The sequence below is a fragment of the Poecilia reticulata genome, chromosome 13 (genome assembly GCF_904066995.2).
Source record: "Poecilia reticulata chromosome 13, P_reticulata-male-v2, whole genome shotgun sequence".
In the NCBI taxonomy this organism is placed as follows: domain Eukaryota; kingdom Metazoa; phylum Chordata; class Actinopteri; order Cyprinodontiformes; family Poeciliidae; genus Poecilia; species Poecilia reticulata.
Genome location: NC_088842.1, coordinates 26,177,817 through 26,194,750, shown reverse-complemented (window position 1 = coordinate 26,194,750; position 16,934 = coordinate 26,177,817). Strand labels below are relative to the sequence as shown.

At 36.7% G+C, this 16,934-nt stretch overlaps 1 protein-coding gene across 1 annotated transcript in view; it reads right to left on the bottom strand.

Moving 5' to 3' along the window:
- b3glcta (beta 3-glucosyltransferase a) overlaps positions 1 to 16,934 on the bottom strand; it is a 90,431-nt gene that overhangs the window by 32,555 nt on the left and 40,942 nt on the right. Inside the window, exon 4 of the mRNA XM_008426260.3 lies at positions 2,882 to 2,991. Coding sequence (XP_008424482.2) covers positions 2,882 to 2,991 — 110 coding nt within the window. The remainder of the gene's footprint in view (positions 1 to 2,881; positions 2,992 to 16,934) is intronic.

Sequence of the window (16,934 nt, the reverse complement as noted above, 5' to 3'; positions counted from 1 at the left end):
TTACTGGCTACAAAAACAAACAAAAAATAAATAAATAAGTTAAAAAAAGGACAATGATTATATTTTAGTTGCTTCTTGACTCTACAAATGGCAATACTCCAACTGCTGAATTAAATGCATGTTAAAACAATCTTTTTCGCACCACTGATGGAAAAAAGAAATTGCATTGCTTCATCTCATTCCCGCTCCCGGTCTGTGTCTCTGTGGATAACAACCTTGGCTAAATGACAAACATGCTTCATAAATGTGATGTGAATTTTCCCAGAAGGCAGAATGTTGGACTGCAAAAACGCAGGAGGTGGGCAGACTCATACATATGTCTCTGTTTTTTAAACAAGCAGCTATCACATAATCTTCATCTGCTATGGGCGAAAGAAACCCAGAGATATAAATATTTATAGTTCTGAACAATTTCATGTCACTAATCAGGTAGTCTAATTATTTAACACGTTACTAATACCATCCTGACATTTTTCACATTTTGTGACAACAGCATAAGGTCGACTTTAATCATAGACAAAAGACAGCATCGTGATTTGGTTGTACAAATCCTATGATCTTGATTTTCTTTGTGACTGGTTAATTGCTGCCTGCAGCTTTTTTTGTGTGCGTCTTTTTTCATAAGACGAGCAATTACAAATTTTCTTATTCCAGTAATCTCTCTTTTTTCTGAATCGCAACATGAATTTCAAGATATTTTAAATGCATAATGCAAAACACCAAAATCCACAGGATGAGAATGTGTGAGTCTAACTCTTTTGATGCGCGAGAAGCACAACGTAAGACTTAAATAGCATTATCTGCAAAACTGCTCCGTGTCTTGGAAGCGGAGAAAGTCATGGCCAGGTCAGTATAATTTATAATCAGTTTAAGAAGAAAGGGAGGAGGAATGTATTAAGAGTTTACATTTTATTTACTGTCTGCACATATCTTCTTCTGTTTGTGATATTTCCGTGAATATCTTCCTTTATTATCGACCCGTTGCATAAATTTTGCTATTGGTAAATAAATCCGATGTACAAAGTGTGAATGCAATGCATGATATTACATTACACCATCATAAACAGCTTCATTGCCAAACTACCTCTGAATAAAAATAATTCAAATATTCAGGAACTTTTAACACGTTTTGTCAGTTTATTGCCTGAAACAATAGTGCATTTAATTGGGATTTTATGTGACAGCAAAATGAAAGTACTGGATTAATAATGAAGCATTATTTTCACAAATGCCAATCTTCAAAGTGTGACATGGGTTTGAATTAGGGTCCTAGACTCTGAAAAACCTAAATAAAAGCTCAAATTATAGCACACATCTAAAATGTAATAATAATAATAATAAATAAATAAAAAAACACCATCTACCAAACCTGGAATCACTATTCTGTTGACATAATTCTGAAAAGATGGGTCAATCAGGGCCACTTACCGCACTGGGATCTTTCCCCAAAAGAAATGTTTGGTGAAGATAGATACCCAAATCTCAATGTTTAACAAATGTTACTTTCCCTCTGTGAAACATCCATCAGTAAGGCACTAAAGATGTCAAGGTGAGCAACACTCACGGTTCGATTCACACAGCAATTAAACGGTGCTAAAAGTTTGCAAAATCTTAATCTGCACATGTTTCTAATTCTGAATCTAGATGCAAAGGCAGATCTGTTCCCAAAATTGCATCACCAAGAAGAACGTCACTTTGTTGATGCGGTTTGTTAGAATGAGGCAAAACATGTCAGGATATTTAATCTTTTCTTCTGATGAAATCTGTCTGATATTTCAGCAACTAACTAAAGATTCAAATAAATTGTCTAAACCAGGGATCAGCAGCATTTACAATCAATCCAAAGAGGCATTTTAAAAATGACTCAATTTGTGAAGTCACACAAATGGTAACCTACAACCTTTTGTCCTCAAATAAAATTTTGAATATCAAGAAATGAAAACACAAATAAAGATGGAAATTAAATTGCAATATTTTGAATCATAGTCAATAGGAAAAAACACAGAAGGTAAACAGATTCCTCTTTAAAATAAATATATGAAAGATATCAGAAGAAAAATGACAAATGTTTTGTCATTTGCATCAAACTGCTAAATTAACCCAGTAAGGTCCATCAACAGAATCATTAAAGGGTAAATTACTTGAAATTTTAGCTGCTTCTGCGGGAACAACCATGATTATAAACAACAACAGGTGCAAATTGCTCACATTTTCCGGTCGTGATAGGTGGAGCTGCTACTGCCTGTATTTAAAGCAAATTGCTTTGTGAATCCAGAGAAGAAAGGAAGCAAATAGCAGGATCAAAGCAAAGGAAGAAAAAAAAAATAGCCGATGGAACTGCTTTGTAAATTTCTCCCTCAGTGTTCCTAAAATGTGGAAATCATTTTAGGGCATTGCCATCATTTTACCTCTGCAGCACCATCAAGTGCAGCACATTCAGATGCAGTGTCCTCAGTCTCCTTTAGAGTGCTGCTCAAGATTTCCTAATTATATCAAATTATAAGTAACCACATGTCACAAAAAGCTAAAAGTGTTAAATATTTTAGACTGCGCTTTCATATTTAAGGCTTAGATGTGCTTTACACGCAAGAGCTGTAGAGGATATAAATAATTCTCAATGCTATCATTTAACTTAAAATCTAGCAGTATTTCTTTATGTTATCGCAGATGGAAAATGAATTTGTTTTCAGTGGAAATATATATGGTGTGTAAATAATTTTTTTTACAAACCACAGTTGACAGCATGGGGCATAAACATTTAGATTCAGGGATGTGTTTATTTTTATGACATCAAAGGTTAATTTCAGCACATTAACGCTCTCTGAGTTTATGCGTGCCGTTTTCCATGCCAGACTAACTGTAACGGAGACTTCACTCTTACCTCTGTCAGACCATGCACCTGCTTCAGCAAATCTGCTCTCCGCTCTTCCGCCTGCCTCACGTGGAAGGAGTTCCTTTGACTCTGGACGACAAACACTATCTCCCGCAGCTCTAGAGGAACACAAAGGACAGAGATGTGGGACGGCTGGCGCACTGTGAAAATGGATCATGGCAATCGATGACCTTCTGAAAGTAAGACAACAAAAGAGTCGCAGCCTGAATAGCCGAGGTGACTTTGGCTAATCTCCGTTATTGGCCTGATGATAATAACCACAACTCCATGAGCGTAATTGACTTGGGAGAGAGTATGTAAATGCCACAGCAAAGACTGTTTTATTAAATAAAAGATTAGCAGTCAGATGGGGTGAGGTTCAGTAATACCCAAAAGGTTGACAAACCCAGCTGTCCACTTCTGCTGTAATTAAAGTGGTTGCAGCATCAGTAAAAGTCAGCCATGAAAATGAAATGTTTAGACTTTAAGGATAATAAAATCTGCTTATGAATTGATAATAAAGGCGGCCCTGACATCACGCACGGATTCTATTTTTGTCATTGAATCAACTAGCTGCGGGTCGCCTCTGTGTGAAATATATTCGCAGGACTGTAAACAGAAAACGGCTCAGGGAGGAATCCTGTTATCTTCACAAACAAGTCCAGATAAACCCTGTAGCTCTCATGACAACAAGAAACAAAAACAAAAGACCAGAGGGAAGGGATAAAAAAAAAGTCTGTCATTTTGTCTTTGGCTCTGTGCAATTACATTGGACTACTCTTCAATCCCACCAGCTGTCCTTTATGTCAATTTAAAATCTGCAGAACCTGACAAAAATGAGTGCTACAACAAAAAAAAGCTGCACAGTAATTTAGAGCTCTGAGGTGGGGTCAGAAGAATAACGAAAACAGCTAGCGTGGTGAAAAATGACCCCACATACCTCAGTAAAATTAATTGGTTAGTTGAGTATTTGCACAGCATATGGTCATAAAGTGTGTACAGTGTAATAAAGTTTAATTACCTTCTAGAATGAGCTCATTGTAGGCCACCAAATTTGATTGCCAACAGAATTTTTACATTTCAAAAGTTACATAGGAACAGTAACTTGCAAAATTGATCACATCCCTTATACGTTTACAGAATTTATAATGTGCAAACTTCACTATATTTTGTAACTGTATTTTCACGGTAACTGAACAAATAAATAACATAAATGTGAATAAATTCAAACCTATAAAGTGTAGCCTGCACTGAAATCCGTGCACTCTGACCTGATGCACCTCAATAGGATGCAGCAATGCTAATCGCCAAGCCCTTTGACACAACTGTAAGCGTCCCAAACATGGCTGTCCGCTTTATCTGACAGGCTACGCAAGGCAAGCATCACTCAGGGGAGCAACTCTGGAGGAGTCGCAGAGACTCGACCTTTAGATGGGAGGATGTAGTCGACATTAAATCGGGCCAAGAAACAGAAATCCATAAAAAGCTCCTGCTTTTCGCAACACAGCAATCATGTGGAAGAAGATGGCTTCGATATATTGTGATTATCAAGTTTTGCCACAGAATCTAAGCTGAACTGAGTTCTAGACTTTGACTGGACCGTTGTAACACATGAATATTCTTTGATCTACGCCATTCTATTGTAGCCCTGCCTGTTGCTTAGGGTCATTATAATGTTGGAAGTTGAACCTCTACTCCATCCTCAGCCTCCAACAGGTTTTCTCTAGGGATTTAATTTATTCTATCCATCTTGACATCATCAACTCTCAACAGTTCCCATGCCCCTAATGATAAACGGCATCCCAGCAGTCATAATGCTGGCGGACCTGTTAAACAGTGGGGATGTGTGTTCAGGGTGATAAGCACAGTTGATTTTCCCTCACAGCATTTGTTTGGTCTTATTTAAGAATTATTTCATGCTAAGTGTCAAACGACCTAAGTAAGGGGAAAAAAGGAACCAATTTAAACAGGACACAGATGGTCTAAAATGCAGGTGGAAGAACTGTTCAGTCCAAGGATTAACAATGGCAAGATGAGATGGATTAGCTCTACTTCAATTAATTGTCCCCCTAACACTACAGGTTCAGTTATCAGAGGCCAAGGTTACAGACAGATAAGTCACAGTATAGTATCTATGCTAGATCTTTTTAAATATATATTAAAAGACAGGTAGGACTATAACACCCTTATCTAGCTAATGACAAATATCGTCTTGAGCCTTGAGGTTTGGCGAGGCGAGAAATTACTCTCTAAATCTCTGCACTTCCATCTCCAAAACAGATCCAGTCTCAAGAGTTGATGTCAGTGAGAACACCACCGCGCCACCTCTAAACGTCCTTCTGCTGTTGGTGTTAAATGAGTGAGTGTGTGTGAGCGTGTGTGTGCATTGAACTAGTCCTAAAGCAGCCATTCTTGAGATCCCAGGTGGGGCATCAACCTCCTGATACTCCACTGTACAGCAACAGCAGCTAAAAGACACTGAAGGCAAAATCAGATAAGCACTTTGCCAATTTCTCATTGTGTAGATAATGCATACGTTGTGTCAAAGCAAAGGAGAATGAGAGGCAAAAAAAGAAACTAATTAAAGCTGAATTCACTGGCCTTGACTCCACACTAATGGCTTTCGATTAATCATCCAACTACGAGGCGAAAAAGGGGAAAGGAAAAAATCCTGTTGTTGTGCCCTTCTTCCTCCATCTCTATCATTCCTGTGTCCTTCCGCTTGTTCAAAATCACCTTTGTGCACCATGTTGATAATCATGGCAGTGCAACCGTCCAGTCAATACAGCTACCTGTCTTAAAGGAGGACAAACAGGACTTATAGCAATGCCTTTGGAGGCAAACATGCCCCAGGTTATTTTTAGAGAAAAATAAATACATGGTACATATTTAAAAGGTTGAAGGAGGAAAGATATTTGAAACACTGTAGCAAAAAAAATAATAAAATATGTTGGGACTTAATGGCTCAGTTTGGGCTGATGATGTGGTTTAAGTGACAGGGATCAGCGCTGGGATGAATGCTATGAGACTTTGCTTATTACTGTACTGTTGCAGAAAAGAGTGCAGCACTAGAGTTGAACTAGGGTTGTTCACTGTGAGATGTTTGTTTTGCAATCTGACAAACGGTTTATATTTAAGATCCTCTGAGCCAGAACTGCACCAAGGGCAAAAATAACTCCCAGTGGTGGCATGCCTTTGCTCTATTTGATTTCTGACAGCATGCTGCAAACTTTAAATGAAGCCACCAGTGCATTTAAACCCACAAATCTTTCAGCATGAGTCACCTATAAAACACAATTATAATTCTTCTTGCCACACTACGCTAAGTCTAATACAGTAATTATATAATCCAATAATATAGTCATACATTTTCATGGTATCAAATACTGATACATACATGTTCTCTGTGATTCAACACATTCTGGTTACACAAAATATGCTAGTTTTCTGAAACTTAGCAGTAGTCCTCATATGTTTTTATTTACTGAATGAACATATTTTATTTTAATTGAATTCCACATGTGAAAACACCAAAGACGGTAAAATTTAGAAACATTTCCCAATTATTACAAACATTGTGTCCAACAATTCAACAGAGTTTACAGTAACTTGGAAAAGTATAAGCACCTCCTTAACATGCATATGTTAAAGGGTTGCTCATACTCAAGCTTCAGTGAATTTTGTTGGGATTTAATGTGGTGGATTAAAACAGCGTAGAGCATAATTGTTAAGAGGAAGGAAAAGGATTACCAGTTTGCAAAAAATTGCAAATGAAAATGGCTAAAATGAAGGGAACATTAGTATTCAGTGCTCCTGAGCCATTACTTTGTTGACTCGTGCTACAAAATTGGAGGTAGGTCTGAATGATTCCACAATATGAATATAATTTCAACTAAACCATCCCACTGCAGGTCTGGCTGTTCTGTAAGCTTAGGGTTGTTGTCCTGCAGGAAAGTCGACATCCTCCTCAGTCTCAAATGGTTTGCAGCCTCTAAGAATTCCACTTATCGTCCTATCAACTTTGAAAAGCTTCTGGCCTGTCACAGTGTCAGATGTTCAACTTTTCTGCTGTGTCCCTCGGACTTCAGGATTCTGTTTGTTCACTAATGTTCTCTAACAAACCAGATGGAGCTATAGTGAGATTAAATGACACAAAGTTGGATTATCTGAATTATTCCAAATGTAATTATTAGCATTAACATTTTAAATACAGATGTCAGAGTAAGTGGGGCTAAATAGACATGAGAACTTTTAGAGATTTACTTAAATAAATAACTGTATAGTCTTCCTTCAAGTTCACACGTTACTGTATACATTTATCTGTCGTAAAGCTCCTCAAAATCACGGAGTTTAAACAGACAAAACAGAAAAGAATTCAAGGATTATGAATACTTTTGATAGATATTATAATAAAATAATTAAGTTGCTATGAAAACATGTTTTCTTTGCTAGCAAGTTGACCCTTAGAACTGGAAAATCAGTTCTTTCATACATGGAACAGGTAAGAGAGAGGGGGGAAAAAAGAAGATTGAAGGTTTTGTGGGAAATGCAGTTAAATCCCTGGGCTCCTCAGTGCAAATGATGTTATTTTGCCAGGTTGATGGAACTAGAAAGCATGAGACCGGAGTTCAATTATGTCTACCAGTTCAGCATTGCTCAGGGGCCACTTCATGAAAAAAAAATAAAAGTCTGCATCAGCCTTGAAATATACTGGATGAAATAAGAAAGAGGAGAACTCTCCCTCCCCGACTTTGTTATTATCTGATGCTCTTCTTAAGGTGCAGAGCTATTCTCTAAAGGCCATCGCCATCTGGTTCACAGTGAGCTCAACAAACATTTTGAGTGCCCAGATACTGCCTAAAAATTTTACATATCAGAAGTTACACAATGAGACTGAAGAGTGAACCGGGACTAATCGTCTACAAAGTATCTGTTTTTCTAAGTGATCGTATGTAAAGAAAGACTATATTTTCCAGGCCACTTGTGATGCAGTGTTGTCACCTCTGACGCAAATTGATAGTGACACTTCCTTAGAGCAGATTCCAGATGTCGCCAAGTGGTAGAAGAGATGAGGCTGCACCGACCTCCAGGGACTCAAAAAGTAGGTGTGTGTAGTCATGGGAATGGTTTATTTTAGCTTAGAGTATTAGCATCCACACAGCCCGAAAATGCTATCTGGGAAGGAACTGCAAACATGCAAAACTCATTCAACTCCGGCTCACAATTCTGCAAGAGTAATGACGAGTCTGGGTGCAAAAAGTGGATAAGTAGAACAATTTTCATGATAAATGTCTGCAGAAAGCCTGATGGATAAGATTCAGTGGATGGGGCCATTAGGCTGTTGTGGGAGCAAATCAGGTCCACAGCATGTCTTTGCATGCACACAGACAGAGAAGTGAAAGGATGTCAATAGCTTATTTCCATACTATTCCCAATCCAGTAGGCGATTGTGCTGGAGTGAAAACCTGATTCACTCCAATGCCTCATATGATTGGACTCCAGGAGACAAGATGGTCCAGAATTATCTCTCACCTTAAAAGTCAGCTTCTATTTTTTCCCCACATCATGTTCAAGACAGTGCAGGCGAGAAAGACAGTAAAATCATGTTATTGAGAATAAAAGATTTAGGAAGTTAAAGTCTTAAAGCTTATATTTAGCACATTACATTTTGGGGGGAATTGTTAAAAGTTTGATGTAGATATAAAAACGATTTATTTCCCTCCCACTGACACTCATCTCATGTGGCACAAGCCTATGGATCAAGCGGTAAGTGCAATGATTTTCTATCAGCCGCCTTCTTCTGTTAATACATACTTTTAATTGCCTTGCAAAAGATCAATACAGAGCATAGTGTATTTAAGTTTCAGCATGCTGCAGAAAAATAAAAATCAATATCACAAATATCAACCAATAAAACACAGAGAACAAAATATCAAGGAGGAAGCAAACCGAAATTGAGTAAAATGAAGAAAAGGAATCAGCAGGGAGAAGAAGCAGAATCAGTCGAGACATCACAGGAAGAAAAGAGGAAGACAAAGACAGGTTTTCAATTTATATATATATATATATATATATATATATATATATATATATATATATATATATATATATATATATATGTGCGTGTATATGTGTGTTGTGTGAAAGCACTGCATTGGCTAAATAAGGACAAAAAAACTGCTTCCAGCCCATGATAATTACATTTATTTGAGGTTCTCTAGAGTTCAAGACTTTTTGCCTGAATATTCTGTAGACTAATGAATGCTGAACTCAACCCTGGAACCTCACTTAGCATCAATAATTCAGGGAGTCCAAGCAATTAATTCTTAACAGATTCCAGTTTTTGCCTATGAAGTCCATTTATCACTCCTAAAACCCGTGGATTAGTTGAAAGAGTATGGATCATGGTTTAAATGATAACTATTTTCTTTAAAAAGAAGAATTCAAAAGAATGCATGATTTAATGCTTCTTATGGTATATGTAGCCAGGGCTTCTGGTATTTCTCACAACGGCTGGCTGAGTTTGGCTTGGAATGCAGATTTTATTAAAGCTAATAATATGGCGGATTCACTCAAGCTGAAAATAGGCAAATTTGAGGCTGCACCGAGTTTTTGGGTACATCTCCAAATAACATGAAACCAAAATAAGAAAGGAGAGCTTAAAACTTGGGGGGCTTCAGAAAGTAAAAAAAAAAACAAACTATGAAAATATAAAATCGCAAAAATATAAACTCTTACAAAAATCCTCTTAAAACTTCAGTTCACTCTGTTCGCCTATGCACATTTCTTTTTATCTCCAGGATAAAGAAATCTCCCAGTCATTTATTTTCCCACACCAGCAACTCTAAACATCTATTTGGTGCCACACTCCATAAATTCAAATAGCACGAGTTTACTTTTAAGTGCCTGAATAGAGGGTAGCTGCAATTTCTTTTCCTGGTTCTTAAAGGCTTTTCACCCCTCATCTGAAGGGCTTCTTCACTTCTGACTGACTGAAGAGTTTCAGGCTCATAAGCCTTTGCAGGGACATTAACTCTTTCAGCATCCTTGAAGCTTGTCCACGTGAAAAAACACCCAGGGACAAGTGTAGCATATGCAGCCTAGTGAGGTGAGGAGTGCACAGATCACAGTATAAGAAAACTGAGTAGCTAATTCAAAAACATGTTGCAGATTACAGAAGGCTTGTCTCCTTAGTGCAAGACTAATAAGGACTTTAAGATAAAGTATATAAAAAAGAAGACAAGCAGCAGTAATAAAGGAATCAATGTTGAGTCGCGTATGTTAAGTGGTAAAAACAACACTCAGCGGCTTCAGCAAGTATTTATTTCTATATTTACAATCAGGGCTTGAAACCTCGACTTAGAAAGTTTTATGGCTATTTAAATCTTGAAACATGCTAAATGCATTCAGGGTCAGTGACTCACATGAATCACAGGGTTGGTGAGTGAGCAAGTGACACGTAGTCAATGACTCTCACAAGTTCAACCAGTTTCTTACAAAAACTATTACCACCTCTTCTGACATTATTTTATAAATCGCAAAAACAAGTAGATTTTAGTTATTAAAAATCCTTTTCTGACTAGATCAAAATAAAGTAGCACATAAAGTGGGACAAAAACAACAGCCGTGGTTTATGACTTTTTTTTTTTACAAACAGGGAAAAGATGCTGTGTGCATCGGCTTTCCATTGAAGACTTTGTAGCCTCCTTTTGCTGCATCTCCATCTTCTTCACTTAAAAGTATCGATATAAGAATCAGCATCGGCGATACTGGTGCTATGTTTACGAGGTATTGGATCAATACCAAAATATGCAGTATTGTACACCTCTACTGTCTAGTGATGATGTTTGTTTGTTGACTATTAAACCTCTGAAACTTCCATGAAGCAGCTGTGTTTATGCTACAAATTACTGACACAGGTCATAATTCAATGATGTATGAGGGCAATTAGTGCTCATTTAGTAAAATGACAGTTTTTTTTTATTGCCATGCACATAGTCCAATAATATTAATATCACATTTTAAAATAGAAGAAATCCAATAAGCTAAAAACGTGTGGTCTGGATATTTAATAGAAGATTCACAGTTTTTGCTGTTTTGCTACAATCCATGTCCACACACCAGCTGTTGTATAAAAAATATAAAATATCATTTCTGATTCAATTTATTGACTATGCTGTGAGAAGGTTATATTCTATAGGGCCTTTGGCACAATTGGAAAGGATATGCATCTCAGCAGGTTTTAACACTTATATTTGAAAAAAAGCCTTTTTATTTTATTGCAGCTGGGTGAATGATTTCTTCTCCCCAGGCATTCAGGTAGAATATGCTCTCCAAGGTTTTTCTTCTTTCTTTCTTTCTCCCAGATTTGCTGAGATGAACCGTGCTGCATTTTTAATAAGACTATGCAGCTGAATATGAATAGATGAAAACTGTTCCTTTTTAGTTTGTGCCCAACATTCAGCAGCATAGCAGAAAATGGGCACTGTGACGCATGTTGTGTACCATGAAGAGAAGTGAAAATGAAAAAACAAATATAGTGATTATTGTCTGCCTAACATGTTCAATATTGCTAATTAATTCATAATACGTTTTATGTCAAAGGAAATCAATCTGCCATTATAACACAGCTACAGATCGACATCTTTTTAAGTTCCAAGTTTTATACTTTCCCAGACTCAAAATTCAAAAATTCTGAAAGTCAAAAGACATTTTTGGATAGGACAGCTATAAAAGGGATGGATGGACAGACATGAAAACAATTGCAATATAGACATTTCTTCCCATATTCTACTTTTTGTCCATATTTGGCAAATACTTCATCTTAGTTTACTGACAGTGATCATGTAAAGACACTATTTAGTTGGTTGTGCAAAGAATCTCTTTTAAACAATTGTTGCAAAGACTGCATCACTTATATTTCAATGGTTTCTTAAAGTAGTCTCAATCCACAGTCATCTGGGTCATGTAAACAGCAAAGAAACAATCTGAAACCATTGATGAAATAATGGATGTGATAATTGATGTACACAGAACCAGACATGGCTTTGTTAGCTTTCAAGGAGAACTCCTACTGAAACATTTTTCATTGACCTTTAAGAAGAATGAGGTCAGCCCAGCTGCAACATTCACAAAGCTCCATTTAAAAAAAAAGAGAAATAAATAATTCTTTATACCTGAAAACAGCAAGCAAAATTTACTTGTAAAGAAAATAGTTTAAAATGAATCTGACAGCATTTCTTTTAACCGAGGGAAAGACAATTCACCAGTTTTATTTGCCACTGTGTCAAATCTTTCTTTGGGCTACCATTTAAAATCAAAATCATCATTGAAGTCATATGATTAAAGATGAATTGGTTCGGACGTGTCACAGAGGACACAAGCAGAAGAAGACAGCAGGAATATTTCAACCAGTAAAACCAAAACATGTGGCTTTATTTTTAACTCTACAATTAGGCAAAAATCCAGCCTATGATTGTGTTTTTTTTCATTAAAACATGCAAAAGGAGTTAATGAGTCCTCTGTCTCCAGTCCCCACTATAGCTTCCTGCCAGCATGGCTAAATACCCGTTAATACCTCATTGCCAATATGTCAACTTTAAGGCTTTGTTCTCTACAAAGCTCTGGTTTGACTGTTTAACTTCTTACAAGCTTCACAGATGTCTTGAAGCACTGTTATAATAAGCTGAGATTCTGGTTCTAATTGCAAAGAATGCCAAATAAACAACACAGGGACTTTATGCCTGAAGACGTTTGACAAATAACTGGGACACAATATTCGAGACAAGAGCCTTAGGCATTTATACTGACCTCTGACCTCCAAGTAGCATATTTTAAAGCCAATTAAAACAACTTACAGTATCTTAGTAGTCACAAAACACTAAATGCTAAGTGCATTGTGTGCTCAGATTGTACTATAAGCTGTGCCTCAAATCAATTTATGTGGGGCAATTGCAAGCTTGTTATTTTTGCTAATTATATGTAAAACGCTAGAAATAATGTTAAAGCTGAGTGTAGTATGACTGATGTTTGGTATACATGAATTAAAGCCAAAACAAAATTATTTTAACCACACATTTAGGTTCTAAAGTTATATTTTCATTTTCACAAATGTTTCGTCTGACTGGAAGAAACATTAACATTTTTGATCAGTCCAGCAGGAATATCACTTTAAATCTGAAAGAAAATCTGGGAAGGGAGCTAAAAGATTAGGGAGATGGCAAGGAGGCCATCCAACTTCAAAGTCTTGAAGGTTTATGGCAAAAATAAAAATTCTAAATACCACAGTAATTATGTAAAAAGCTGCTCAGTAATTATCAAAGTATTAGGGTTTGATTGCTGAGGAGGCAAAAAAGATTTTTCAGTCCATTATTGAAAAGGGTATAAAATAATACCGACATCTAATTTTTTAATAAACTGTAAATGGAGTAATAGTGTACATACATATTTTACATTTTTAACAGTATGAAGTTAAAAAAAATCAAAGACAAATTTTATCTTAAGAAGATAAAAAAAAATCTTGTGATCTTTGACTTGATATCCATTTTCTTTGTGTAAATTAGCACTTATGCATGTAAAAAAGTAAATCAAGCATTGTCCTCCCGCTGAAGTCAAATTATTGGAAGGATGTGGCCAGCCCAGGCACCTTGTTAGACATAACCTCTTTTAAAAGCAAACAAGCTGGGTATTCCATTTGATACTGATAAGTCAAAGGGAACTCTGCCTTTATTTCATTCCTACCACATAAACAACACTCTCAGCAGGATTCTTTTGAGCTATAACAAAGGGAGCGACGATGAGGGTGTTAGAGAATGCAGCTCCAGTTCTCAGATGGCTGTTTGTATTTCCTCTCTGTGCTGAGGTGCCAAATGAGAGACTTAAGAAGTTGCTTTTGTGTTTGTTGTGACCTAGTTGAGGGGAAGGGCAGAGGTCCAAAAAAAATGGGCAACAAAAAGTTTTCTTTTTCTGGTGATGCTATGAGCTTCCTGAAACATAATTGGTATGAACTGAGATCTTCTTGTTCCCTTATAAATGTCGTTCTTGCTGTCCAGTTGATGCTAAAATGTTGCGCTGAATATCTACAAGCATAATGTTCTGCTAAGAAATTGTAAGAAATAATCGTTTCTTTAAATATTACTTCTATAGCAAATTCCTTCTGCCAGGAAATTCAGGTCAAACATTAAATACAATAATGACAATCAGACGCAATACAGTAGAGATGTCATTATGATGAATACAAAGCACATAATCAAAGATACCAGTCTCTAGAAACTACTATTCTTTTCTTTTCTGAATTGCAATAATTAGGTGAAGCAAGTAAGTCGATTTTGGTCCTATTAAAAGTCAATAAAAAACATTTGTTTTTTATTGCCAGACATCTTTTTGTGTTGAAACGATGTAAATATGAAAGAAAAATATATATAATTTTTCATGACTCAATGCATAATTTTGCAATTATAGAACTTTGACATTTTCTGACATTCTAAAGTCAGAAATTGGCATGAATTAAAAATTCATAAGTTTTAGAAGGTTACAGATGTGCTTTAATGTATAAGTGGTTAATTTTATGAGACGCACACCTGGATATCTTCCAAAGGGTAAATGGTACACTCAGACTATTTTCCTGTTTCAGAACTAAACAACATCTCCCAGGTGCAGACATGCCATCAAACTTCAAACTAGATCCAGAATACATGCCTGAGACGGAGAGGAAGAAGCTGTGGCATGGCTGCATCTGGGAGATGTTCTGATGCCGGGAAAGACCCAGGATGTTTCACTTACACTTTGGAAAATATCGAGATGTGCATCCCCTATTTTTACCATGTCAGTCTCGGAGGTCTTCTGGCGTGTCTTGTTGAAAATAGTTTTATATTGACAGAGAATATTTGTTTTAATATTCAAGCCTTTTAATGACGGTACATTATGATTTCTCACAAATTCTGGGTATTAGTATTTTTTTTCTTGTGAATATGTGAAATTACATTTATTTAAAGTTTTGGATATTTGGGGTGGAAATTTCTTTTTTTTTCCAATTATGTACCATAGCCCTAAGACCCCATTGTATAAGCCATCATTGCAAGAAGCCAAATGAAAACATATACACGTAGTTTTGTACAACCATACAACCAAGCCACAACTAGGCCTGTCATGATAACAAATTTTGCTGAGCGATTGTCTAAAAAATTATTCTGATAAACGATAATATTGGTCAAGACCTTTTGACACTGACTTAATGTAAATTACGTAATAATGCATGCGATTTCCTGCCATACATAGATGCACTTTATTTTCAAAAGAACACATAACACTGGAACTGATGAACTAAATAAACAAAACAACCAAAAACAAAAAAAAATGCATTCTCTGTCTCCATTAACAAAAAACGTACTTGAATAAAAACTAAGCAATGTAAAACGAAAGTGCAAATAAATACTGCATTCAACCAAAAGAGTGCAGATTATCAAGTCTGTATACTATATTGCCCTTCAGTAATCACTATATGTAAGAGAAGATGGGCACATCCGACTACCTAATGCAGTAGTTCACACTACACGATTTTTTGCCACTATTTTCCCCTTACGATAATCTTGGCCGTTCTTAGAACGGTGTGCTGGTAATTTCGTAACCGATCATCCTGTAGTGTGTGGTGGGTTACGGTAGATCGTGGTGACCGCTCCGATCTAAATCAGGGGTTTTCCCCGACTGGGATCTTAAAGCTGAATGTGACAGGTAGCCAATCAGAAAGCGCGGATTCTCCTCCGTGCTTTCTGAGGGAAATTACTGAGGGGAATCCCAAACAGCTGACACGACGCAACCCAAAATCCAGCGGACATCGGAGATGATATGTGGAAACAACATTAATATTTATTCAATATTTCGTGCAAAGAATATAGAAATGACAAGGGGAGGAGTTGGAGCCAAATTGCTACCGCAGTTGATAAACCCGGTAAGTTTTCAGCTGTTCTTTGTTAACGTGACATAAATAGGTTATAATGATTTTCATTCAGTCAGGACTTTATGCTGACTCTAACCACATGCATCACAGGTAGATTCTAGTAAAGCATTGATTAATGCCCGAATTTAAAATTAGTTAACTGGACTCGTTATTTTGTGCCTTTGTGGCTGGACACCACACGGCACGATTGAACCCGATTGAACCGTTATACCTAGGATTTCTGTCGGCTAATGTGTCTCTCAGGTTTTAAAAATGGGCCGACAACTCGTGTAGTGTGCCTGGGCATTACACTAAGGAAATGAGGAAGTGGAGAGCACTGGAGCTGAGCCTTTTTTCATTCTGTGTCATCAACAGAAAGAAAAAAAAAGGCGGGAAGAGACGATAAAGCCGATAATTAAAATGAGGGCGGTAGGTTTAATTTATCGTGCGATTAATTGATTTATCGTTTATCGCGACAGGCCTATCCACAACACAAAATTATACATATTACAGTACTGGATTCATGAGCACAAAATAAAACAAAATGTTAGCTTTTTTTAGTGCATATTGTACGCTGCTGTTTTTATTTCTGTATAGTTCAACTGTAATCCAATGTGAACAAGTGAAGTTTCAACACAACAGGGAAACTCAAGTCAACTTCTTTCTTTTTTCTTTAAAAATGAGTCTCCATGTGTTTGATGAGAAGATTTCTGTTTTAATTTCTGGCGCTAATTTACAGGTACTTGCCTCCTGTACAAATTGTAATCTTTTTGTCCTGTGCCATTTTATTCATTTCAGTTTTAGTTCTGTTTCAATCCATCTGACATTCTACTACAGTGCCATTGGTTGACACATAAAATATCAAATAACTATAATAAAATGCCTCAGCTCCTTTCAAAACATTTGATACCATATTTATCACCGGCCTCTGCTCGTAAAGACTCAGTGGCACTCTGTTGTCATGACTGATTTGTTGTTACTTCAGCAGAGAGAACCCCACCTCTTGCCCCACTGCCCCTCCCCATATCCATTTTTACCCTAAAAATTTATCTTTTATTGTTACTCTATCTGCCACAAGTCACTAAAAATGCCATCTCTGCAGTCAGTGGACACTCTCTACCCCTTTCT